Below are 27,244 nucleotides of genomic sequence, written 5' to 3'. Positions count from 1 at the left end.
AAAGCATATATATAGTCCTAATTAAGGATACCGGATTGTTACAAAGGTAGTCTAAAATATGATTATTGCTAGCTTAGAGTAAAAAAAAAAGAAAAATATGAGATGGGAAAAGACAGAAGACCTTGTCAATATAAATGGTTGGAGAGAAATAATTCTACCAATATGACAGAAAACATTTTAAAATCCAATATTATGTAATCTGTGATGAATATAAGAATATGCCAGAAATTAAATCTGTGTCCAGGAGAAATGAAACTGTAATGCACAAATGAACACATAGGTAGTAAGTTCAATTTTAGTTCTATTTCTAAAAGAAGTCATAGAAGGATGAATTACTAGTACATAAGGAAAATGTTCAGACTTTAAAACACACTCTGACTGAGAAATCTATTCCTGCTCCATTTAAATATTAGCAGGCTTTTCAAAACTAATCTTTTTGATTTTCAGGACTTCATGCTGTGTGAGTCAATCCAGACCTCTCCTGTGTAAACCATTGGTAGTTATGTGAGCTAGCAAAAAGTTAAAAATGTATGAATCTTCTTCTGAAATAAACATTTGCAAGGTTCAGTCCTCTGCTTCCTAAGCATTAGAAGCAAATGGAGAGAAACGGACAAAAATATTTAAGTGTTATGCCACATTTAAGTATCTGCTTAGAAAAGGAATTACATGTAACCCTAAATCTCTGGATCAGGTTAAAATCAGGAAAGGCATCACTAGTAAACTTACAGATAAAAGGTGCTTTTTATTAGAGAATGAATAAAAATCTTCTAGTTTATGATGTATTTTTTAGTTACCTAAAGTGGGAAGGACTTACTGCTAACAAGAAATACGCCTTTCGTGGAAATCTACATTCACTGTAGTGTAACTGAAAAAAATTCAAACAGAAATTCTGACATCTGAATATTTCATCAATTTCTTACAGAAGAAAAATATTTTCTGTGATAGAATATCAGTACCGTGGTAAAAACTAGACAATCTACCTTAACGTTTTAAAGAAAAAACCCAAGTTAGACCTCAAGAAATCTGAGAATCCAGTGAAGACTGTACTTCCACACATATTCAGTTATTTCATTATAGTACTTACAAAATAGATTCATGAAAGTTAAAGGCTCCAGCAAAAATCACTTTATGAAAAGCATATATACAGTTTCTAAACTGATTGTAAAACCCAACCTGGAATACATTTAAAAACAATGCAATGCATTTATGCATTTCTTCTTTTAGAAAAGGGTATTTTTACACGAAGTGATGCATGACGAACCACTTACCAGGTTCCCCACAGAAAGGACACTACTAAACTGTTCTGTCATTGGATAATGTTCCATGGCCATAAACAAGGTGTTTAAAACAATACAAATAGTTATAGCAAGATCAACAAATGGATCCATCACAACTAAATTGACGACGTGTTTTACTTTTAACCATGGACTCCAGCAATCCCAGATCAAGAAAGTATTTGCAAATCTGTACCAGCATGGTGGGCATTTCTGTCTGGATTCTTCAAGCTCTGAAAAAAAAAAACCCAAATAATGACTATTCCAATTGTATCCTCTGGAAGTTCTTATTTAAAATAATGTAAAAAGATTAAACCATTCAAATAATCAGCTCACACTAACATGGGATTTCCCTCACCTATGTTTAGTCATCTTAAAGTTAAGCATCCGATTTATTTAAGCTTCTCTACAACCAGTGGACAGTCAAGTTATCTCTGAAGGGTGAATCATCTCAGACATCTATCTAAAGAGAGAAATGTGTTTGTCTCTTTCCCATGACAGTAGGGAGAGTCTAGACATTTAGTTTAGGTTAGTTGACTTGCTTATAGCAGATGTCTTAATTTTGGATATTAAAAGTTAACATGACTGCATTGTCAGTGAGCTGATGTATATAATTTAGCTTCATAAAATATAAAATTTTTGTGTTAAGCATGTAACATGCATATGTATTTTGATTGTAGCTACTAAAAGTATTATATCTGCTACTACACTGAACCACTACAATACCATAACAGATAAATGACTCGGTGTGCATACCTATCATTGCTTATTTGACTTAATATTTTTAATATACAGAATGCCTCTTTTCTTGTTTTAAAAATTATCATTTGACTTTGAAAATGTCTTGTACAGTTGCAGTGTCTAGTAATTGAGAAACAGAACAATGTTAGTATTAGCAGAACAACTCTGCTCTCAATTAGAATCTTTACAAACTATTTTTTTCTTCCATTTCACTGTCAATATTGTCAAAGTTACGGAAGAATAATAACTTCTGCTGAGTTAATAATAGCAAGGATGAATGCCTAATGGGATGGGATGTTTGAGGACAGCCCGGAATGAAGATTGATATTTGCTTAAGTGAGACATACTTAGGCTGCAAAATATGTAAGAAATGGCCACAACAGTTTCAATAAAATTTGTGCATAGTAGCATCAACCCAAATCTGAAATTTGTCAGTTTTCAGACACACAGGGAGTTGCCAGTTTTCCTTAGAGCACAGGGAGGTCTTCATCATCATGACATTTATGGGTGATTTTGCTAAAATAGCAAATAACAGTATTTGCTAATAAGGATTTAGTGCTAAACTCTCCACTTTGAGGACCAGTGGATTGGTTTTTGCCTCTAATATTGTCTTATATGGGTGGAATTATGGGAAGACAAAAGGTCAGTTGCCACAGCTCTCAAACTCATCAAAACTAACAAGCCCTCCCATTACATCAGGCTGTAGCCTCCTGGCAGAAAAGGGTATCGTACGTAGCAAAAGTCTTCTGTGATCTTTATAAACCATAACAAAGACAGAGCTTCCAAAGGAATATATGGATTGCGTGGAATAATCACATTTCTGAACATGTAACTCAGAATGCTGAAAGGTTGGATGGGACGTGCCTTGGACAAAAGTGGCCACTCACACTGGATGCTGAGTTGGCACAGAAGACTCCACTGCTTGCACTTAGCAACTTCTGAAATAATGGAAACCACATGTGGGTAAGGAGGTGACTATCAGGACAATGTAGTTTACATTGACATGTTTTTTTTCTGGCCAGAAGAACAGAAGGACAAGCTATTCAGCTGGAGGAAGAGAGCAGCACCTTCTAAGGAGATACCCTCTCTACCTGGGAGGAGAACTTAAATTCTTAAATTCCACACCGAGAATCAAGAGGTACCAACAGCTCACGTTTGCACTAAAGTAGGAAGATATACTCAGATGCATGTTTGTGAGAACGGTTTATGTATACTTTTAGAAGAAAATAGGTGATATGAGCCTTATATACAGGGCCTGATACAGGGCCACCCCATTGCCTCTCCTTCCTTGCCTATCCCTTCTGAAGAGTTTATAGCCATCCATTGCAGCTCTCCAGTCGTGCGAGTCACCCCACCACGTTTCCGTGATGGCAACTATATCATAGTTTTCCTGCTGCACAATGGCTTTCAGCTCCTCCTGTTTGTTGCCCATGCTGCGTGCATCAGTGTAGAAGCACTTCAGCTGGGCTAACAGTCCCACCACCTTTTTGCTGGGAAAAGCCCTAATTCCTACCTGACCATTCCCAGGCACGGCCAAAGCTTCAAACACATCAATAACCCTCACATCTCTGCTGCTGCATGGATCTCCATCCCCTACCTTCACTGAGTTAGCAGACCGAGGGATTTCACTAGCATACCGTCCCACAAACATTGGCATGCCATCTCCAGGCTTATCTCTAGAGATCCTGGTTTCATCCCCTCCCCCCTTCAAATCTAGTTTAAAGTGGTTTTGATGATGCCTTCCAACTCCTGCGCCAAGAACCTTTTCCCCCTTTGAGACTGGTGTACCCGTCAGTCGCCCGCAGGCCTGGTGTCACATAAACCAACCCATGATCAAAAACCCCAAAGTCCGGCTGCTGACTCCGGGCTCAGAGTCAGGTATTGACCTGCTGGCTCTTGCAGTTTCTTCCCTCGCCATTCCCTGTAACTGGAGGGAAACTGAAGTGTGTGTGTACTCAGTTTCCATTAAATAAGCAAAGCTATTCCAGCAACGTATGCTTTTTCATATAGCAAGTATAATACTTTTTAATCTTTGATATACTTACCTAAGAAAGTTTAAGGAATGCTTAAGGAAGGCAGTTCATGTGCATTGGCATGGGTTGATTACAGTTGGTTGTTTTCCTTAAAACTATCTTTCTCATTCCAATTTCCTATTGTCTATCCTTGGATTTTAAGTCAAAGGGAAATGACTGTTCTAGCACATCACTGCCTTTATCATAGCAATTCCTGTGTATCTTAATTGATTTTTCCTATTGATGTTTTATAGGAAGAAGATCCCTGTATTCTGTGTTTGCGGGTCTGGCAATCCCCTAGCTATGATTATTTTACCTCTATTAGTCTATGCAGTAGAGTAATATTTTGGAAGGTGTCATGAAAAATAAATGACTAAGCATTTAGAATGTGTAAATGATCTTAGAAATGCTCAGAAGCCTTTTGTATCTGATGTTCAGAGATTTCACATGTCCAGTTTTACATTTACAACGGAAATTATGTAAATCATTGCTCTGTACATGTAGTTAGCAGAAACTGCCTGTCAGATAAAATGCATCAAATACCTTCCATTGTATTTGTAAGTATGCTGGCTATACTCATTGCTCTTTGTCTTGCAGCAGAATCTTCCAGCATTTCCATGGAAATTTGATAAGAACTCAGTCTTCTTTTTCTTATTTCTGTTTCAGTAGTGGTGCCCTGTAAATGAAATACTGAGGAATTAAACCATCCTTTTCAACAGCCAGCTAACAATATCTACTGTGTTAATATTTACTGTGTAAATATTGTAGTGATAATCAAAATCAGCTATGTGCAGAATACTAGACTTTTCTTACACACTGAAGGTTTCTGGTCCTGTAGGAATTTCTTTGTTCTTTATTGAGGAACTCAGTGGGAATTTTGTACAGTGCCAGGAATAATCAATGGGGGGACACAATACCAAGGCAATGTGGGACCAAAGGTGGTTCTCATTTAAGTGACCGAGTGAACAAAGTTTTTGCTAGGTATCTTTTTGCTAGTGATTAGTTTTATTCTTTCAAGAAAAAATGATCAAAGTTGAAACCTGTCACCTTAATTTCCAGCCACTAGTCATGTTAAATAATTAAAGTGAGAGTACAGAAAGAAGTGAACTATTATTGAAGAAAGTAACTTTGATACAAGAAACATGAGTATAATTCTTGGAATGAATTATCTCTCTAATACTGTGTACCGCATTCCTAATGTGATAAGCATGGTTGGAAAAATTTCTATGACAAAAAATCACATCTTATTAAATATTTCTGCTACCTAATTTTCACCCACCGCAATGCTCATACAGAATTTGTGATATGTTCTTGCAGTAAATATGCAAGTCCTCTCTGTTTGGCTTCTAATTATCTTTTCAAAGCAATAATACCTGGCTCTGATTTAAATGTGTCTAACGTGTTACCACTCTGTAGCATGTAGGTGTCCTTACAGTTGCATTGCTTTTCTGCTGGAGTGTGGCCTAGGGATCTAAACACAGAAGTGGGATTAAAAAGTTCCTAAATCTCGGTTCCTGCTCTGCCACTGACTCTGTGATTCATGGAAACCATTCATTATTCTGTCCCCATCCAAAAAAAGAATAAAAAGGCCTGCAGAACTCATAAAGGATTTCACGGTTATCTTAGCGTGAAGATGAAAAACCATTTTTGAGCATTTGCTAGTACTATTTCTTTAGAGAAGACTCTTGAGTTAAATAGCTAAATCTTTTTTTCAAGTGAATGTATTTCTGAAATAGAACTATATAGGCATAACCTCTGAGGCAATCTGATTGAATTTCTGGTATGAAGGTCTATATCAAGATAGGAGAGAAACAAAAATAAAAAGAAGTGCGTAAGAGTAGTAATGAAATCTGAATACTTATTTATAATGAAAATATTTTTCAAGTTAAATACAGTGCTATTATTAACACCAAAATACCATACTGAATCCATATTAAAATACTATGTATGAAAAAGCTTGCTTTTTTTAAAGTTTGAAAGAACATCTTAGCTTACAGAAGTCTGAAACTGAGACCGAAATGTAATGTAATTGCAAAGGTACATAGGAATTGTATGTCTTTTTCTCATGACAGTTATGAGAAAAATTGCTTCAAGATAAATTCAGTAAGGGGTATTTCTGTTAACCATCATGAGAATAGTAACTGCATTCTGCTTAATTTTGCAGGTGTTTTCCTATACATATTTCCAAGTTATATTCCTTAGATGAGGTGAAACTCTATACAAATTGTGAAATTCAGTTTATGGGGTTTTTTTCTTTCTATGTGCAGATCTCTTGCTGAAGGCAACGAGAATATAATACTTTACTGAGGCTCAGACATAGGAGGTTAAGGACTTTTTTTCCCTTATGTTCTGTTATTTAGAAACTATTGCAAGTTATTTCTCACAGCTGTAAGAAATAATAAGGCATCCAGAGGTGAGCAGTAAGAAATAATTCCGTGCCTGAACCAAACTGTAATAATTACTCGTTTATTTATGATTACCTCTGGTATAAGCTGACCAGTAGGTGAAGTTAGAGTTGAAGGTCCTCCAACCAAGGAAACAACTCCGTTGCAATCCACAGTGCTGTGCATCTTCCCATTTACTGGAAGGGCTGGTACCATTCTAGATGACACACTCGCCTGACTAATATTACTGTTGCGCCGTTCTCCATGTCGATTTGGAACAAAGAGAGAATCTCTCCTGCTCTCATTGTCTTCCAGAGTGCTGTGCTCATCATCAGCAAAGTCATTTTCAGATCCTATATCCTTTGCACGACCTCTGAAACTGAAAATGCTTGTTTTGCTGTTGCGCCTTGGTGAGAACAGGGAACCACGAATACTTAGCAAAGACTGCAAAAGATTTAAAACAAACCAAACCAAAACAGCATTAGAACTGAGATTCTAATTTCTTGGCTTTTTAAAGAATAGTTACAGTGCTGGAGGAAGGATAGTCTCTTTTTTTCTTCAATACCATCAGTGTGTCCATTAGGGGAATGTGCTCCTTAGGGGACCTGAGGTAGAGGGGAAAAACTCTTTTTAAGGTAACGTAGCAGGACTCTCTTACTTTTCTTCCCTTCTTCACCCCTGGATTCCTAGGGATAACAACTGGTAACGCTCACCGATTATTGTTTTCTATTCTATTTGCTAAAGGCAGAAGTGGTCTTAAGTTTGGTATTAAATTCAGTCTCAGTTGATGTAAAAAACTTGTCTGCCCTCTTCACAATAGGCTCAATAGCGTGGGAACAGCAGACGCAGTACTCTGAAACTAGAAGACAAAGGCAACAGCTTGGGGAAGCTCTGGAGGTACAGCGTGAACATGCCTAGTAGCGCTCGGGCATAGCACTCCGGGGGCTATAGCAGGCTGCACACCTACCAGAAGGTACCACTTGGCCATCAGGCAGCTCAAAGCAAGCATTCACCAGGGACACAGTTACCTAAAGATATCCTCTTACAAACGAGAAAAATAAATCAGTGGTTGTTGGTAATTCATCTTTTAATTACAGTAGAAGCTGGTTAATGGAATGTTCTTCTCCCTTGCTACATATTTTATTAACAGCATTCATGAATAAATAAAATGAGTACTAATTGTGGAAAAAAGAAACATTGCATTAAGCTTTCTTCAATTCCGCATTTGTACAAATCTTCACATCTTGGTACATCAAAAACCTGGTTTGAGATGATTCTCAATTTTTCACTAGTTTTGCAGGTGGGAAGTACGCATGTAATAGCAGTGGTTGTTATCCCAGGGTAATTAAAGTGAAAGTGACAACTGCACTATAATGTATAAACCTATATTAATACTGTGAAAATGAAACACTGAAAATATACATGTATCTACATGATACATATGTATCTCTGTATATGCATACTCAGATTTATACATATACACACACAACATGTGTGCTGAACTGCTTATAGAGGCTGGCAGGTATTTACCATTATAAGATGTATGTTTTCTGCTCTTAAAGGTATACCAAATTTTAATAATTTGGGCTGAAATTTTCTATACTGGCTGTCAGCCTCACGCTGGGTTACTTGAAGAGTATCAGCCAAATGGATTTGCTAACCCATTTATGGAAACTTGGCTGGAGAAAAAGTGCTGTTTTGCTTATGCTGAAAGATAATTTTATCTAAAAAATAAAGCTCTAGCTGCTATAGAGAATGACACTGAATTCTGACCAAGTGCTAAACTAATTATTGCATCCTTTGTCTGTTTCTTTGTCCATGTATTTGGCCAACCTACAGTCCTTCAAAAAATCACACGCTCACTAGGTTTCGTCTGACTACTACTGCTACCCTTGTTTTTTTAGAGAATGTTTCCATGGCTGCTATGTTTTGTTTGTTGTCCAGTCTTTCAAGTGTGTGTTATCATGCTCTGAGCACAGCTAAATGGATCAGGCCCCTCAGGGATTTAGGAGGAGCAATGCCTGCTCTGAAAGTCCCCGCTGGATTGAAGCAAAAGATTTAAGCCAAAATGGCTGCAATTCTGACACATGTAGAGGCAGAAATATGTGTGTGCCTACATGCTCCCGGAAAGTAAAGTCTGAAAGGAAAGCTTGGCTTTTCTTGCAGGCTGCATCATTCATTTGCACATGGAATATTGTGTCAAAGGACTAAACCTCTACAGGAGCCAACCGGGCAGATTATCTCCTCTTACCACTCTACTGTGTTGTTTCATGCTCTGCCACCCTGTTTCACCAGGGAGCTAAGCACATGGCTAAGAAGGCAAAACAGCTCTTCCTTTACCAGTTCTATGCCCGTAATCCTTCCGCTCTTACGGCTGCTCAGTTTTATTTCAGTTATATGCAGGCAACGTATGCCCCACAGCATTTTTACAACTGCAAAAACAATTACCAAGACAGTCTTTCATTAATAAGTTATCCTCATTTAGATTATTTACTTGATACAAGTCTCTTCGTGTTTTAAAATTTTAAATTAATTTAAAAAAAAAATATTTCAGATGGTCACTTATTTCCTCCCTGCTCTGTAATTCATCATGTCTCAAGATGAGCTGTTTCCTGTCTATTGCACCATTTCCTTCTTTTCTTTCAAATCTAAGACATATACAATATTTGTTTTCACTTGATTTTAATGGATTTTAATTATTTATTCTGCCACATGAATTCACATTTAATTTTAATGCTATCAAAAGTCATTTGAAATGCCTTGCTTCTTAAGTTTCTGTGAAAGTTTCACAGTTCTTCACGACAATTGCCAGGATGAAAGCTTTCTGGGAGTTTCAGAGTATGAACAAATACATGCAACAATGCTTTACTGTATGTTAATAAAACTACGGAAAGTTGATTATCTATGGAATCTCTTTGTCTCATATCCTCCTCCCCTTAGTATACATGCTTCTATATTAAGTGGGTTTTTTTCTGTGAACCAAAAATATACTTAATATAAACATAATATACTCCTTAATCAGTCTCTTCACCAGAAGTATATAAAAGAGCATCGGGGAATTTAGACTGGAATTTAGACAATGAAGAGGCCTATTATCAAGCAGTATAAGTACAGGACTAGAAGTCAGAAATTCCTTTCTGCTCAGACTTTGTCAGTGATTCTTCTTTAGTGTGCTCAAGTTACTCACCATCCTCATCTATGAGGCACAGAGACATACATATATATATGAGAGACAGAATTGTGCAGTCTATGATGAGATCTTTGGCTCCAGCTCCTTTGCATCAGCCTGACTCAAAGTCCATTCCAATTATTAAGAGATTTTTTGGAGCAGCTTTGGCCCAAAACTAATAGTTAATTTTATTAGACTGGAAATACACTTTTACAATACTACTCAGAGGAGTTGAGATGGATTTAATTATTTGTTTTTCTTTTTTCTTTTTTCTTTTTTTATTTCTTATCCCAAGAACAGCCTGGTCATTCTTAATTATAAGAACCATTACTTCACTTCCTTAGAAATGGAAATGTATCTTTTATCATCATCCCTTATAATTGACTAATTACTGAGGCTTTGCCTCAAATTAAGCTTTCCTTCCCTCAGTGAATATATTTCAGTGTGAAGTATTTCTGCCACTGAATCTCATATTTTATATCAGTCTGTAAACTATCACACTTGATACAAACATTAAATAGGATAATCGTTGGTAGTTAAACATGGGTAGTATTGGCAGCTAAATGTCATCTGCTGGCTGAGACCAGACACGATCATTTTGAAGAGATGCATTTTGGGTGATTTTTCTACAAATACCATAATGGTGCGTAGTCTTGAAATAAGCAAAGATATCCTTAAGCGACAGAAGACATCCTTTAATTTAAGGGAGTAGAGCTTTGAAATTTGGATTAAATGGTTTCCAGAGGTCCTTCCTAAACTACTTTTTTCTATGATTGCAATGATTCTCCGTCTTGCATAATGAATTTCTAATGAAAAAGAACAGTATGACTAAATTCTTATAAATACAAGCCCAAACTATCCCTATATGTTTTGTCTTTATTGTGGAGTAGTAGAGCTACTTTTCCTATTATCTACCATTTAAAGAAGCTAAATAAGGAAAGCAAAAGAAACTAACAGTAGTGTGGAATTTCCTATTCAGGGTATTTTGATGATGGGGTCTGCTAAAACCCCACATATTTGTATAGTTTTGAAATGGATGTAGAACAGAGAACCTATGGTTGATTAATGCAAATATATGAATACTAATCAAAGAATCTTTGATTCTTTCTCCAATCAACCAGATACATCTCCAGAAACACATTTTCAGAAATGTTTTAATTAAGTTTACAATTATCCTTGGTATGTTCTTTTTATCCCTTTGCTAATAGAATGGGTCAAACCATATCAAACTAACGCTGTTAACAGTACTACCACTGGTTTTTTCCTTCACTCATCTTTTACATAACTTCCAACATGTAAAACTGCTGTGATGTGAGTCAAAACCAAATTAGAGTAGATGAACATGCTTTAGTAAAAAAAGAGTGCTGTACCTGGTGGGGAGATGTGAACTTTTTTTCATATGTCAGTTGACTTCCTTCTGTGGAGAAGCGAAAACTTTTCCTTCTGATGCTGTCTTCTGACTCTGACTTGGGGAACTTATCGATATCTCCTTTGTTCTCTGCTTCAGACATTTCTTTTTGTCTTCTTTTCTTCCTTCTGTTTCTTCTTTCTTTAGCACTCTTTGAGCTCAACTTTGATGCTTCTGAAGAACTTTCCAAGAGTTCTCCTAATCCCCCTATACCACTGAAATCTCTTGATGCAACTGATGCTGCTGCTACTGCTGCTGTTGCCTGTCAGGTTACAAAGCAAGGTATTCTTAGTAAGCCAAAAATGAACAATTTTATAGATTTCTATCAACTGGTTTTATTATCACTGTATTAATACTGCTGGTTGTACACCCTTGAGTATGCAAATATACAGAAACAAATTGAACTGCGGATAAACTACTGAGTTGTATAGCTCCTCATTGTTTAGTAGCATGAGCTACTTGAAGCGTCAACTTCAGCAGAACAATAGCATCACTATTCCTTAACGACTTGCTGCACAAGACACTGGTCTAAAATTATAGTAGTCAGAAAAGTAAAAAACATGGGGCTTTGTATTTCAGACCCAATTCCCCATTTTCTCCTGAGAAAAGCCCCATATCGTGCTCTAATTCAGCTGATTAATTCTGTGTCCTTAAAGAGAAAATTAATCCCTAACATCCACCATAAGAGTTAACGTATCATAATCCAAATAGCAGCCTGCAAGTAATTGAGTCCAGCCTTTCCCCACTGTCTTCACAGCAAGGACACTCCCCTCACTTCCCTTCTACCTTCACTGGCAACAGGCATACCCTCTAGACAAGTCTTCAAGCCCTCCATCCCTCTTCATGTTTGCCCTTCCACATTTCCCACTGTAGCAGCACTCTAGGTCTTTCTTATAGACAGAGAAAGGTAAGTTATTGCCTGTTGCTGCTGCAGCCAGAGAGAAGAAAAAGTTTAGGTTTCTTCTCCGATGGAAAGGGATGAGATTACTTACTGGAGCAAAGAGCCATCCCAAAACTCAGGACCCATATCTTCAACTACAGTGGTCAGCCTACCTGATTTGGTTCATTAGGGAAACCAGTTCATTTAGTCATCAAATCAAGGAAGAACTGAAAGTGTGTCCAGTACTTTTCCCAGAAAGAACTGTCTGGGAGTTTGCTATGAGACTGTGCAGTGGGAAATCTGATTGGGAAGCTGATAGGCTGCTGTGAGCTTACGAAAAAGGGTGGTGTGAGAAATGGCAAGAGACTAGGGTTATATAACAAAGATGACTGGTAATTATCCAGCAAAACATATTATATTCAATGCACAGTATTTCAGAAATGATGAGACATCTCTCTACAGCAGGAAAGGATAGTTTGAAAGCTCATAGTATGAATTAATGGCTTCCTCTGCCACAATATACAACCCATGCCATACAGGTTGACTTGACACAGACTTCTTCTGCTAAATACAGTATTAAAAGGATTCTGAAGTGTTTATCAATTCAAAAAAGTGATAGTCGAATTTTTTTTTATACTGGTTTCAGAATATCGTCCTTCAAATGCTCTAACAGAGACAAAGGCAGCAGATGTCACCACCTGTCTGCTTCATGATACTAACACCAAAGATCAAACAAGTGAAGCAATCCAAAGACCGCTGTGATGACTTTGGTTTGTGGATGAATAGGTTGAGTGTCGAGGCAGTGAAGAGATGGGTCCCGCACTCATTTACATCTCAGCAACCAATTCAGCAGCTCAGTGATCCACCTTGTAATGCATACTTTCTGCAAATATTTTCACATACAAAAGGGATCTTGACTGTCATACTGCTTTTCTTATAATGAATTCCATGGTCATTCATTTTAAAAAGTAACAACATTCCAGGGCCTTTATCCAACCTTCCACATACTCTCTGTTTCATATGATTTTCTTCTTCTTCCTAACTCTGGATCAGCTTTATCTCTGTCCCCACTCTCAAACACGCAAACATCTAGATGAGCCTCCTGATATCTTTTGATATAATGTGATTTAGTCCCTTTCATGGATTAAAAGATCAGATATTTTTTTTAAAAAAAAGTACCCTTTGCTGATATATAACTTTTTTAAAAAAATTTGAATTTTGCAGGATTCTGCATTTTCTTTAGTGATTTCGAAGTGATAAGGTTGAAAGACTAAAATAGATACACAGGTCATGCATAAAACTTTCTATTCAAGAAAAAGGTGGAGAGTTTCACTTTCTATTAGCACTTTAAAGAATCATTCGTAGTAAAAGTAGCTGTAAAATACTACCAAAACTATAGTTTCATAGAAGATTCTAATTTGCTAGCATTTCATAAACATTGTCCTGTTGAAAATGACTATATGCCAGAGGAAAAGCAATAGAAAATCACTCCAGAAATTAGAGAGACTACTGATTTATGGAGCTGAATTCCTGCATATATTTTACTTTCCGATAAGAACAAGGAAAACAAAGATTACTTTAAAAGAATTCTGAAGTAATGCCTTTGTTATAAATATTGCTCGTCTCTTCTAAGGATATACAAACTTCTGACTGACTTCAGTGTGCTTGAATTAGGGATATGCCTAAATACCTTTCTGGATAGAAACCTAAAAGAACACTGCTTACAATCCTTCTCTCTATTTCCTGAGTACTGGGGAAGAACTAATAAGTACAAGCCTGGTAATTCTCACCCAGACGGTAAACCAGAAGTAACGTCACTAGACTTTTTTCATGCTGTTCATAAGACCTGTAACGTAAAAGCATCATGAACTATGACTACTTAAAGTCAGGTTTCTAGGACACTCTTATCACAAATATTTCACTTTTACAGTCTTTTGGCGAACTTAGTAGCATTTTTTTCTGTACCATTAGCTTGCTTTTTTGCTAATCAGTTAGTTCCTGATTTTCTTTGGCTATTTCCACTTTTATAACTTGTGTGGTAAACAAGACTTTTTTCTTTTTGTAATTCATTGCATAATTTATACATATTCTAGTTCATAAAAGATTATCGTCTTTGCATAAAGAATAAGTCTGTTCAGAAAGTACAATTTCCGTCATTACCTGAGCTTCTTCTTGTTGCTTCTTTAGTTGTTCCAGCATCTGTTGAAATTCTGCCTCTTTCTGCTCTGCTTCTTCCATGGTTGCTTGATTCTGTTCTTCATAGGCCATGGCGACCACAGCCAAGATCAAGTTGATCAGGTAGAAAGAGCCCAGAAAAATCACCAGAACAAAAAATATCATGTATGTCTTCCCAGCAGCACGTAGTGTCTAGGGAGTAGAAAGCATATCTATATATTATTCCACCACTTACCTTTGTCACTGCAACAGCATTATGCTTTCAGCTTATGTACAAATAAGCCTACTTATATCACTTTGTGTGTCACCTACAGTTTACATTTTATGTCATAAAAATTTCTTACCAGCTGATACAGGTTCTCCCAGAAGTCCTGAGTCATTAGCCGAAAGAGTGACAAAAAAGCCCAACTGAAGGTGTCAAAACTTGTGTAACCATAGTTGGGGTTTCTACCAGCTTTCACACATATATATCCCTCTGGACACTGCCTATGTGAAACCCAAACAGGAGGTACTTAGTTATAACTTTTATTTCCTTCTAGAATATATTTGTTACCTTTTGGAACAATATGCATTATTTTTCCACAGGAAATCCATGAATCACAATTTAATTCATTCAGAAAAAGTCCTGAGAAACGAACTAATAAAAGTGTAAATGAAAGATACCCTTTCCATCCGTTCACTGGTTGAAATGACCTAAATATTTAAATTCTCCTCAGTCACATTTTGCAAATAGAATCTTTATTCCAAATGAATAATTTCCTGACAGAAATAATGGCTAAAATGTTGTTAAGGTTACAGACAGATTAAACAATATTATTAGCTAAATCCAATTGTACTGTTAGGGATCTCCCCCATACTGAGATTTTTTTTTCTTTAAATAAGCTTCTTCACTGTTTCCAGTTAGGTATCTGAGTTCAGCTAACAATTCTAGGCTCATAACTGGGCACATGTGTATGGCAGAATTTGCCAGTAATGAAAAAGAGTTAGGCTTGAAAAAAAAGATTTCAGCCTTGAACTATGAAATCAGTACTGCGCTTTTTACGTATTCTCTTTCTCAGTTCTAACCTTTGCTTTCACCTTACTTTCTTCAATCAGTACATCCCCAAAATAGTCTTTACAAGAGTTCAGATTTTATCATTAACACCAACACAATTTTCCAATCAAGCAGGAAGAAAGGCTGTTAATGAGTATTTTGTTTAGCCAGAGAGTAAAATATTTTGACTTAAGTAAGAAATCATTGTTTAGCAGCAAAACTCTTTAAGTTCTGTAACACTGCAAAATATGGAGTTGCAACTACTACAGATAGGTTTCATGTTATTGCTTTTTCTACAGAACATAACTGAGGATTTTTGAAAAAGTCTTACCCTGCATCAGAGCTATTACCACAAAGTAGGGCATCTCTTTGTCCTTCCAAAATGTAAAAATGTGCTGTGTAGAAAGCATTAGAAATATATGTGAATAAATCAAATGCACCTGAAAGTACTACAAAGCAGAATAAAAACAAATTGTAAGAAACTCAAAGTGGCTAGCTTCTGATCACTTTGTAATTTGTTTACGAACCCTTCTGGTTATTGTACTTGTTTATTGTATGTATTTGATCTCTGTCAGTCAGTAACTGTAAACAGTTCTACATAAGGCAGAAGTATAAACCGTTCAATATTCTTTGCTTGATCACAGATAGTTACATACTATAGCCACAAATATATTAAAAATAGTTGTATCATTCTTACTTTCATCCTCAATGTAATCCTTCCAGTTAAATGTGCTCACTGTCATATTAACAAATGTACCATTTTCATCCATTGTGCTATTAAAGTAGGAAATAACATTTATTTCAAAAGTCGAATTGTCTGGAGGCCACTGCAGGCATTTATTCCTCAAGTTGCCCATGAACAGCTGAAGCCCTATTAGTGCAAATACACTCAGACAAAATACAGTCAGGATCATAACGTCCGAGAGCTTCTTCACAGACTGGATTAGGGCTCCTACAATAGTCTTTAGGCCTGCAAAGAGAAAAGATCCACAGATTTATCAAAGAGTACCTTTGCCCTTCCCATATAATTTAGATGTCATGCAGACACTTAAAATAAATTATCTTTTGTTTCTCAAAAAGTAAAGCTTCATGAGCAGCCTTGGAGATTGTGAAGATGAATGAAAGGAAAAGATTATTTTTTATGAATGTACATATATTCCAATAAACTGAATATATAATATTATTCTCAAGCAGGAAATTTTATCAATCATGCTTTCCTGATATAGATTTGATTGTATTTCTTAACTTTTCTGTGCATTTAATATTCTGCCAATGATTCAGTTTCCAGTTAATATTAAATATGACTTCACAACAGTATGAAGATAGAATGAGATAGAATGGCAAGTCATTTTGAGAGAAAAAAATAATATTAAATATGACTTCACAATAGTATGAAGATAGTATGAGTTATAATCGCAAGTAATTTTGAGGGAAAAATACCATTTGCATTTGATAAATTTTCCTGTGCAATATTTATCTCATTTTTGGTAGCTTTTTTGTTGATACTTGGTTGTCTTTAAGAGTAATGTCAATTTTAAGTGGTAAAATAAAGGAAAAAATTCAAAATCAAGAAAGCCATAGCGCTAAAGCTCATTTAATGTAAAAGAGACAACTTGTTATAATAAAATGCAGAAAAAACAAAGCAAAATAACCCATAGGCCTCATATTTTATATTTCATGCAAGAATCTGTTAAACTCAAAGGCTGATTTTGCTAAATAAAAGAAGCTAATGATGGAAAGGCAAAGAATCATAATCCAGGGTTATGATCCATGCCCTTTTTTTTTGGTTTTTTTTGGCAACACGAGCAGCGAACAGCAAGACTTATGCTCAAAGGAAGTGAATTCAACTTCAATGGAATGAAAGTCAGCCTCGGTGTTTAACCTCGCTCTCACCTGGAATGACTGATATTGTTTTCAAAGCTCGGAGAACTCTGAATGTTCTCAACGCTGAGACATTGCCCAGGTCCACAAACTCTGTCACATATCTGTAATAGGGGAGTTCACACACAAACACAATGACAGCACACAAATAACAATCGGAGTTATGAGGGGCCTAACACCTTACACCAACTACTTCTTACCTGGGATTACAGAAATAGTTTTCAAAGCTCTCAATACTCTGAAAGTTCGAAGAGCTGAAACATTGCCTAGGTTTACAAATTCTGTTACATACCTGTAGGATTAAATCACAGTTATTCAGAATTGAGGCAGAGCTTATACTAATTACGTGGGTCTTCAAAACCACTGTGGCAATATTAGCAATCATACTTCAAAATTTACCTGTCTCTTCAGTACACCTCACTTTTATAATTCTTTATTTTCATCAATTTTGCTTAAACTTCATTGAAGCGAAACTCACTGATTTGTATTTGAACAGCTAATGAAACTAGTTAGCTTGTAATAGGACAGTGACATGAAGTCAAAGGGATGGCTTCCATTCTGGTTAGCAGAAAAATGTAGGACATGAAATTAGTGTCCCTCAGCAGTAATTACACTAGCGGCTGATACTCTGTGCTGGCTCCTGCCATATTTTACTTTAAGTACTGAAATGTGTGATACATTGGCTAAACCTCACAGGTTGCAGAAATTAAATACTTGTAAATCAATATATTTATTACAATAATATTTGCCACTAATTTCATGCCCTAAAAGTTAAAAAAAGTTCTTGAACCACTTACGCCATTAAAATGACACTGAAGTCAAGCCAGTTCCATGGGTCTCGCAGAAAAGTAAAACCTTCTAAACAGAAGCCCCTTGCAAGAATTTTGATAAGTGATTCAAAGGTATAAATTCCAGTGAAAGTGTACCTGAAAAGCATCGAAGCAGGAATAATGGATTTTTGCATACTTACACTTACAGACAGTGACATTCTATATCAAAGATGACTTACAAGAAAAGAAAATAAAAACTATTTTGAAGTGAAAGGAGGAAATCATTAATTTAACTTGCCCCAAATACTAAGAATGTAATTGTCGTTCAGTAGATGAAATTTGAACCCAACACGCATATACTATTCATTTTCTAAAAGGCTGATTTCATCTCAGTTTTTGCGCTTGCAAATAATTTCAGACTCTAGTATTTATTGATACATTTCAGACTTTGATATGTATATGTACATTTTGTGGCACTCACAGGGCTGCCTCTTTGCTTGCATTCACAAATCAGGTAGATGTCTAAGTGTTACAAAAAATTAAGAAATTTTTTTAATGTCAAAATTGGAGAGCTTTGTGAAAATCACTTCTAGATAATAACTATAGTCATGCCTATAATACAGGTTTATTTAATAAATAATAATTAAATATAAGAAAGCATTCTTGAAGGTGTGGAGCATGATTACCAATTTACCTGGTGTGGGAACAACCATTCATTTTAAAACACATGAGAGTCAGTTACAACCAGCCTAATGCAGGGACTTTCTGAGACCCATGTGGGTCCAGGAGGAGCTCCAGAATAAAGGAAGTCTACCTACGGACCCTACTGCTCTCCTTTCGGACTCTCAGCTCCCCTAACAAGCCATAGTCACTGTTAAGCATACTGAGAAAAGGTGAATACTACAGCAGTTTCTAAACAGAGTATTCAGAGTAAGATTCTTTCATGCAGTTAGATAAATAAATAGAAATCAATAATGGCTATTGGAGAACAGGAGGGAATGAAAGAAACTGCAAGTGGTTAGAACCAGGTTTTTGATGAGTAGTATTATTTCAAAGAAAAAACATAATATTTCAAAGGAAACTGTGTATCTGTATTTTGTTAGAGAAAAAACGTGCATGCATAACCATGAACAAGAAAGGAAACAGAGATATTTTGTGGTTTCTTTACTTCTGTCAGCTCTTTGTTACTCCTTCACAGGTAACACCCTTTCCTCAGTGGTTTGAGTTCCTTGTGGTTTGGGTGTTGTGTGTGCTTGCTATGGCTGGCACTTGTGAGTTCACATCAGTGAGCCACCAAGAATGTCTCACTGTGCTAAGATCATGGGTACTTACGCAATATATGGCTGGCCTCACCAACGACATGCAACAATTTTACGTGCACATTTGAAGTTCTGGAGCTCCTTTTTCAATTTACAGCTCAGAACACCCAAGGACAAGAGCTTGCCTTTGTACTTCACCGTAGAAGTTCAGATATTCCTCAGACATAATTTTAAAGAGCAAGGCATTACTCTTAAACCAGTTAAATTACTTAGGAGGAAAGCAGAAAGATGATGATCTAATGGAATCTGATTCTTCATGACTCTGGAAAAGCCCATTCTGGCACGCAGCTTTCCATAAATGCTTCTTGTTTGGGGTCACACAAAACAAGGACATAAAAATAAAGAAGTAAAAATGTTTAACTTACTCTACATTCTTTGTCCAGTCTGGAGGGTTACTCATGGTCATAAATACACAGTTGGTCAAAATAGTGCACATGATAAGCATGCTGAATAACGTAGATTATAGTCAAGGCATGTAAGTCAAAAAAATATGACAGTTTTATAACACTGGAATCATTAAAAATATTAAGTGTATAAAAATATGTACAAATAACGTGACATTCTAAATAAAATTTGAAAATAAAGCTTTGCACATAATTTTATCTATTTTAAATGGTATGCCATCTGGCATGTTATGGTGCACGTACTGTAAAAAATACATTACTTCTATAATTATGGGAGGTGTAGGATTTAAATGAAACTTAAACACATCCTTAAGTCTGTAAAAATATGAAATGAGCACCTAAATGTCATCACTCATTGAAGCCAGGGGGATCACTCCAAAAGATCTTTAGGCAGAGGTCAGTTGTTTACGCCCAAGCCATTCTTTGGACATGATTGAAATATATTGGAAAATATTCTCCTTTTTTCTGACCTGGATCTTTTATAGGACACCTACCCCAATGCTGAAAAAGCATGCCTGAAAAAGCAGCTCTTTCCTCATGCTCTTTTGTCCTTGCTAAGTGAGTCAAGTTCATGAATAGTACTACTGGTCATGGTAAAAGTGTGACCTTAGATATGTTCAAGTGCAATGGTTTGTTACTAATTTGCCCTTAGCTGCAGGGTTTAGGATGGGATCAGGTCTCCTTTTGTATATAAAGCCTGATATTTAAACACTGACAGCTTTAGGTGGTTCAGTAGAGAAGTCTCTCAGTAGGAACGAAGACCGTACTGCAATTCACATGTAATATTGCAGCTTTTTAAGTGTGACCAGCATATGTTTAGTTAGCACAGGACACCCACACAGACATAATTTGTATATCCATATGAAAAGTATTATCTATGATTCTATGATTCTATTTCAGTAATTAAATAGTTTTAAATGGCAACCCTTAAATCAACATTAAGAAAAAAGGATATGAATGTACCAAAACCTTGATAGCAATTTTTCTGATGGGATTAAAAGGAGTTAAAATGTACAAGGCAGATGTGGCACTGAATCGGAAAATTGCCTTCCCCTTATTCAATACTATGAAAGTCTGCAAAAAAGAAACACAAAATTAAAATACAGCGTTGACTACGTAATTGTCTTTACCTCCTTCTAAAGGATTCCATTCTCGGCCTGGGAGGTTCAAGTTCCATTCTACTGTCTACCTGTGGTAGGAAAATAACTGATTTCTATGAACACAGCATATTAAGCCCTCCACAGCCAATTCTTCACTTTTTAAAATTTCCCAGCATGTGGACTGAATTCTGATATTATTAAAATTGGTGGGAATTATCATCACCAATGCCAGTTTATCAATAACAGCAAAACGCAGCATTTCATCACTAAAATATTTTCAATTTTATTTCTAACAAAGACTTTGATTAAAGTCAGAATTTCAAATTAATCAAATGCATTCTACCCTGTGAGCAAACACTAACAAAACCAAAACAGCAAAAGGGCAATTCTAAACATCAGTTTGTATTTGGAACAAATACTTGACAGAATTATATACACATATATATGGTGACAAGGACAAACACCTGTCACTAAACAATTAACCACAATTTTTAAATAATTTTGCTTTCATTTTAGATTTTTAAATACTACCAATATAAATTATATGCATCTTCTAAAAATGTATCTGTGAAAAAATAACAGGGGTTAATAAATTGCCAGCTGACATCATTCTGAGCAGTCTGAAACAAAGGCACACCAGAATTTGGCATCTTATAACAACAAATCTTTTCTTCAAAAAAATGCTGTTTTCATTTTTAACAATATGCTCTTATTTTCCCTATATGTAAGCACCAAATTTAGGTAGTTGCTATCTTTTAAATTTTGACCTACAGTTCATGTTCGCTTTCATTCTGATCCTGTTGGCGGTCATCGCCTAAGTGTTTTCATTTTTATTCCAAGTGTATTTGTGTGTGAGGTTTACTTGCATCTTTGGTGCTGTTTGAAATTTCTTCAGGGCATGACTATTCTTCATTCCTTTTACTCTTTGTCAATGGTAATGGTTCTGCTTTGTGTTACCATAATAGAGTCTTTGTTACGCTCTCAGCAGAGCTATATAGTATCACTGTTCTCCAGGTTGATTTCCATTCTCTGTAAAAACTGGGCTGTGATCAGAAAAATGCTGCCCTCTCTGTGGCCTTTACTGCCTTTACGGCCTGGTCTGCCGTCTCCGGAAGAGAAAGCACACCTCTCTATAGGGAGAAAGAAGACAGGTAAAGGAGCGTTGCTGGTGCCCGTTCACAGAATAACGGCAGGCATAGCATTGAGAATGACAGAGAATGGACTTACGCTCGTTGGCGTTTCTCTCTGCCCTACAGTCCTTCGCCCAGCTAGAAATGGTAGAAAGATGTTGCCTGTCCCAAGGTCACTGCTGCAGCTGAGCCTGAAGACAGACTCCAATTCACAGATGATTTTCTCTGCATTGACAAGTTGATGATTAAGAGTAGTTTCTGCTATAAACTAGAGGAGGGATGACTAATTCATCATTTAAAATGTCCATTTGTTTTCTGTTGAGCACATTAGGCTGGGACGTAACCTAAATACAGATGTTACCTGTGACAAAAGATTCTGCTGTTCACTAATTACTCTCATAGACTAATAAGTCCCTCAGTTGCTTGAGTTTTTACACTTTTGTTCCAAAAAATCTGACTTATTTTTCTAATCATTGGAGGTTAGAAAGTGTACTTCAGTACTTCTCAGGGTTTCTGATACTTCATTTGTAGAAGACTTGTTTAGAAAACTTTAGTCCTGAACTTATTTATGCAACTTTATGAATTGTTTTGAAGCTAGTCAAGAAAAGGGCTTAGCACACACAATTATATTGTAAGTAAGAATCTTCATGGAACTGTTGATATAACCAAACCCACATAAATGAAAATATCCCTTGGCAACACTCCCTCTCTGAGCTTTCATTTCTTCAAATTTCCTTAATAATGTTAATATTTGTATTATCTACAGTACTGTTTATTTAACTTTGGCAACTGTTAGCTTATGCAAGTACATATGGATTCTGCTTTACATTCCGTTCCTGTTACTGAAGCCATAATTTTTAAAACAATTTTGTGAACCACAAATTTAGCCACAAAATTGAGAGCACTATTGGCATGACTTTTTCCTAACAAACAAAATAACTTTCTTTACAGTTTAAGGTATTTTATGCCTTTGTTTTTTAATAGTTACTCAACATCAAGTTTCCTATCTGGATGGCAGCCTGGAATGCCTCAAGCATTACAGATATTATCCAGTTTACAGTTATTATCCACAGCTTCATCTTCCTTCACTCTCCTTACCCACAACATTTTGCACGTCTATCAGGAACTGGGAGAACATCTTGATGCTGCTAAAGGAGAGTGCAGAAATAAGGAGATACAGAGCAGCACCTGCTCCTACCATCAGCTGTACATTTTACTTATCTATGCAGGACATAAGGTATTTTTAACTACTCCCAGGCTGGACAATTTCAGATCCTGGAGGAATTTAATGCAGGCTACATCTAATCCCAGCTACGGAGATATACTTCTTTGTTCCTTGTCTTTCTCTTAAGTCATATAATATTAGTCTGTTTCCAGATGGTATGTATCATTGCTACAAGACCAAAGCCCACATACTCTACTGCAGAGCCTGACTTTTAAAAAGGTCAAGGGGCAAAGTTTTTACTTGAATGGATCTGTCTGAACTAGCCTTTCTATCTCCAAGTCCCTGGCTTGCGGATCATGTGAAAATGAGCACTTTATACGACTGTACAAATCAGAAGGGGAAGGACACCTCTTTTAGGAGTTTAAATTCTTCGTGTAGCACAACTATGCTATTAATGGTCCAGTTGTGTTATAGCCTTGGACATGTAACTCAGGCACATTACTTTTCTCTCACAACACAGAACCCTTCGCTCTGCTTTTTCTGCATGAAAAATCTCAATTAGTCTTCAGAACAACAAAACTGTTTTTTTTCGATTCCTTCCTCAAAACATAGCTCTTCTGTGGTGTCTGCCACATACTTCTAATTGACAGCTGTGCAGCAGAGAACTATCCTAGCAATCCCAAGCACCTCAAGCAACAGTTTTCATTGTGGTAGTTTTATACGACACAAGATTTACACGGAGTCTTTATATGCTAAATATATATATATAGAGAGATAATTTATACATACATATATAGATATATGTTTATATATGTTATATCACTATAACAGAATCAAAGAATGTGGTTGTAGTCCCTTATTTCACTAACTTGGATAGATGCTACCTTGTTATTTACAACCATCTCCACTGCAAAATCATGCTTGGAAAACCTTGTTTGTCATATCCAGTCTTACTGCTACATTGAAATCAGGAAAATTCAGTCATGTTCTCAAGTTCAGGCAAGCTTAAGGAAGCTATATCCTCCTTACAGTGAGGTAAATAAGAAGTAACTCAATGGAAGTTGAAGGACTCACAATATAGAAGAGTGTAAATCACTTCTGTTAGATGAAAGTATGTTTCTGTGTATTTAGTGGCTTGATGGCTCTAACCATCATATTTTGTGATTAAACTTTTCTAGTGTAGAAAATCATATTCTATTTTGTGCAAAAGATTATTCACTTACTTTTTTATTGATATAATATGGGTCCAGGTCTTCCAAAGGTTCAGACACCATTCCTGGAGGTATGTCACCGTAAATAAATGGCAGCGTCTTTCCTGCCTCCAAGTCACTGTTTGGTTTTGGACCATTTTCATCATCATCATCTGTATGTTCTTGCTTGGGCTTTTTAGCTTTTTCTTCTGCAGAACGCTTTTCAATAGCTGCGAGAGAATCTCTAGTAAAATAGCGGAAACTTTCAGGTCCTGGTGGTACCAACAGTGCCTGTGCCATGTTTTCATCCTGCAAATTTAAGTACTTTTAGCCTCTTGCATAAGAATGACCTATAAAAGAAAATTAGATAATTTAGGAAAACTAGATTGTACTGACAGAAAAACACCCCAGCATTTGCTCAGAAATGCTTTCCAGGCCTGAAATAGAAGCAGCATGTTTCAAAACGGAATAAAAGTTAAAAGCAACTGCTCAGACTTTATTTAGATATTTTATAAATTATTTTTCAGCTTTTCCCTGCTGGTGTGGAAAAAGACACTGCTTCTGCCCACAAACACTGCTTTGCCCATGTCATTAGACTCTCCCAGTTAGAAAATACTGATACAAGTGTTTTAACAGTATATCTCTTTTTAACAGCAAGTATAAATGCATATTCTATGAAGTACTCTTGAAAATTGTAAACCTTTTTTTTACTAGTTAATACGTTTTATCTTCCCAGATTTTTTCAAGTATCCGTAATCCAACTTTATAAAAGCAAATATTTTCATTAAATGAAAAAGAAGTTCTTGCATGATTAATGCTATTTAAATGACAGCAACTGAATTATGGGAGGAACAAGCATAATTCTTTCTTACTGACAGTTTACTGTGCTGAAGGTTAATGTTAGGTACCAAAGCAGGTTAGGTTGCATTTATTGACTGTCAGTGAGCTGTGAATCAAAGCCACAAGCCTTTTAGGTAAAAGGAAACAGGATGTATAATCAAGAGCAAGTGGGAAAAGAATGCTGCTCCTGTTTTTTTGCAAGGCAAGTGTCATAATAGTATTTCAGACTAAAACTAGTTTGAAATTTAAGACTGTGGTTCCCTATGAATGTCTTTGGCGCCAGTGCTGGCTGATGTTGTCCCTGCTGCTTTTTCCTGCTCTCTGCACCAAAATCTCCACTGCATAATACATCTCTTTTTGAAGCCCTGCAGTGCATCAGCTGAAAGTAACGTTCTTTTCTTTCTTCCAAGTCCTTCTGCAGCAGGACCAGTTGCCTAAACTGACACACTGCACATCACAGTGGAGAGGTTTGAATGGCTAGAGGGAGGGAATGGCAGAAGGAAGGTAGATCTGATAAAGGAGCACTGCCACCAAGTAAGACATGATAGCCTTATTTGATGACTACTTCACAAAAGGTTGTGGCATAGCATAGTAATAATTTTAATTATGACAAACAAGTTTTAAGAGTGAGTTTCAGTGCCTGAAATGAGTTCTAATTGTGTTTTCTGTATATGAAGACATGTAGCCTTCCCTATGTTACCTCATGAATGTGGAAGACCTGTATTCTGGAGTTGCCACATCTAGGTTTGAGCCATAATATTGTATTCACTTGCATTCATTCAATAGTCTTTCTCCTAAAGCTTCTTGCCTGTCTGAAGTAGTTTGAGAAAATTGTGCGTGCGCACACACACACACACAAAGTGCCACAGTAATGATCGTATGAACTAATGGATTCCTTTTCAAATGACACCCAAAAAATCAAAACCTGTATGAAGGTAGACAGTGATGTTAAAACATGCTTGAAGAATCTACGGTAGAAAACTGGAGGAAAGAAATGAGACTGCATGTTCCTAGATGTGAATTACCAATCCAATGATGGTGAGTAAACCTGCTCTGGTGCCACCTCAAGTCTTTATCTCTGGAGTGGGTTCACAGCACAGCATCAGTGTGTACAATCAGCACTGAGATCATTGAAATAATTTAGTTGCTAGATTATAGCACTGAGCATCTAAGTAACGCAAGAGCAAGACCTGAGGTACCTGACCACAAATTCATAAATAAAATATACTGTCATGTAGACGTGGAGAAAGCTTTTCTCAAGGAATAGCCTGGAGAACGTTGAGTTAATGTAACATGTAGAATGACAGAGATCCTGGAGGGGCTGGAGGTACTGATGCAGTACAAATTGAAAATCAAATTGTTAAGCCAGGCAGCGTCTTCAGCAGGCAACCTCATCACATGCTGCTGTACTGAAACTTCTGCTACTAATTTTTAGTGTGTATAAGACAGAAGCCTTTGCTGATACTTGTTTTGTATTAATGTAACTCCCAATTATAAGTATCCTAAACTCAAAATTGTCCTTTATTTGAGAGTTAAAAGCACACATTCTCTGAATACAGTCCACACTCCTTTGATTATTGTTTTTGCCCATCCAGGATTAATAAACTAATATGATGTTTGAGGTTTCCCTTTGGTTTTTCTGAATAATTGATTCCTTTATTACACATTTTACAGGTCTGTGATTCAAGTTGTTGACCTAGGTGCCTTTTCTATGAAACTAGGCTTGAAAAGTGCACCCTTTTCAAGGGTGTCATCAAGAGTCATCAGTGGGTCCATCTTCTCTTTATAGTTCAGTGCGTTTGGTTAGGCTGCTTTTCATCCATTAACAGTCACAGTTATAAATGCTATAACAAAACACATTGTCCTCACTAGAAATATATGTATTTGTAATGCCAAGTCCACATATTACTGGGAAAAGTAATATTAGCAGACTTGGGGTTTCACTGTATCTCTCAGACAGTCATAAAACATGCTTTAAAAAGGCTTTCTTGACAGGTTGGAAACATCACTTGAGTCCTGCCTCCACTACTGTCTTGTGCAGTTATATCTTTCCTGGCTGCTGCTTTACACAAGAAGTTTCTTCCTATACTAAATATACCCCAAGTGTTTTCATTCAGATTACAGGGCTTAATAGAACAACACACAAATATGTGTTTGATTACTGTTGCTATACATGCAGTAGCTTAATAGAACAACGAAACAAAAGTAATTCTGTTCCTGCACTGAGCCCTGAACAAGCTCTTAGCAACCCTTGAACTATGAACCTCTTGGTTTTTAGTGATAGCTTCCCTCTTCTTCCTTCACTGTTTTTAAAATTGCTAGTTATCCTGTGACTAAACTGCCAGGACATGAATGATACTGGGCAGAAT

General features: G+C 36.4%; 1 protein-coding gene across 1 annotated transcript in view; it reads right to left on the bottom strand.

Moving 5' to 3' along the window:
• LOC104294915 (sodium channel protein type 2 subunit alpha-like) overlaps nucleotides 1–24,335 on the bottom strand; it is a 60,902-nt gene extending 36,567 nt beyond the window's left edge. Inside the window, 13 exon segments of the mRNA XM_009894607.1 lie at nucleotides 1,269–1,507; nucleotides 4,571–4,703; nucleotides 6,508–6,855; nucleotides 10,951–11,250; nucleotides 14,029–14,235; nucleotides 14,388–14,529; nucleotides 15,408–15,471; nucleotides 15,774–16,046; nucleotides 16,970–17,061; nucleotides 17,755–17,883; nucleotides 19,412–19,501; nucleotides 20,406–20,524; nucleotides 24,069–24,335. Coding sequence (XP_009892909.1) covers nucleotides 1,269–1,507; nucleotides 4,571–4,703; nucleotides 6,508–6,855; nucleotides 10,951–11,250; nucleotides 14,029–14,235; nucleotides 14,388–14,529; nucleotides 15,408–15,471; nucleotides 15,774–16,046; nucleotides 16,970–17,061; nucleotides 17,755–17,883; nucleotides 19,412–19,501; nucleotides 20,406–20,524; nucleotides 24,069–24,335 — 2,403 coding nt within the window.
• Nucleotides 24,336–27,244: the final 2,909 nt, after the last annotated feature.

Source organism: Charadrius vociferus, unplaced genomic scaffold (assembly GCF_000708025.1).
Source record: "Charadrius vociferus isolate BGI_N301 unplaced genomic scaffold, ASM70802v2 scaffold161, whole genome shotgun sequence".
Lineage (NCBI taxonomy): Eukaryota > Metazoa > Chordata > Aves > Charadriiformes > Charadriidae > Charadrius > Charadrius vociferus.
Note: the sequence above shows the minus strand (reverse complement) of the source record. Positions and strands in the feature narration are given on the sequence as shown.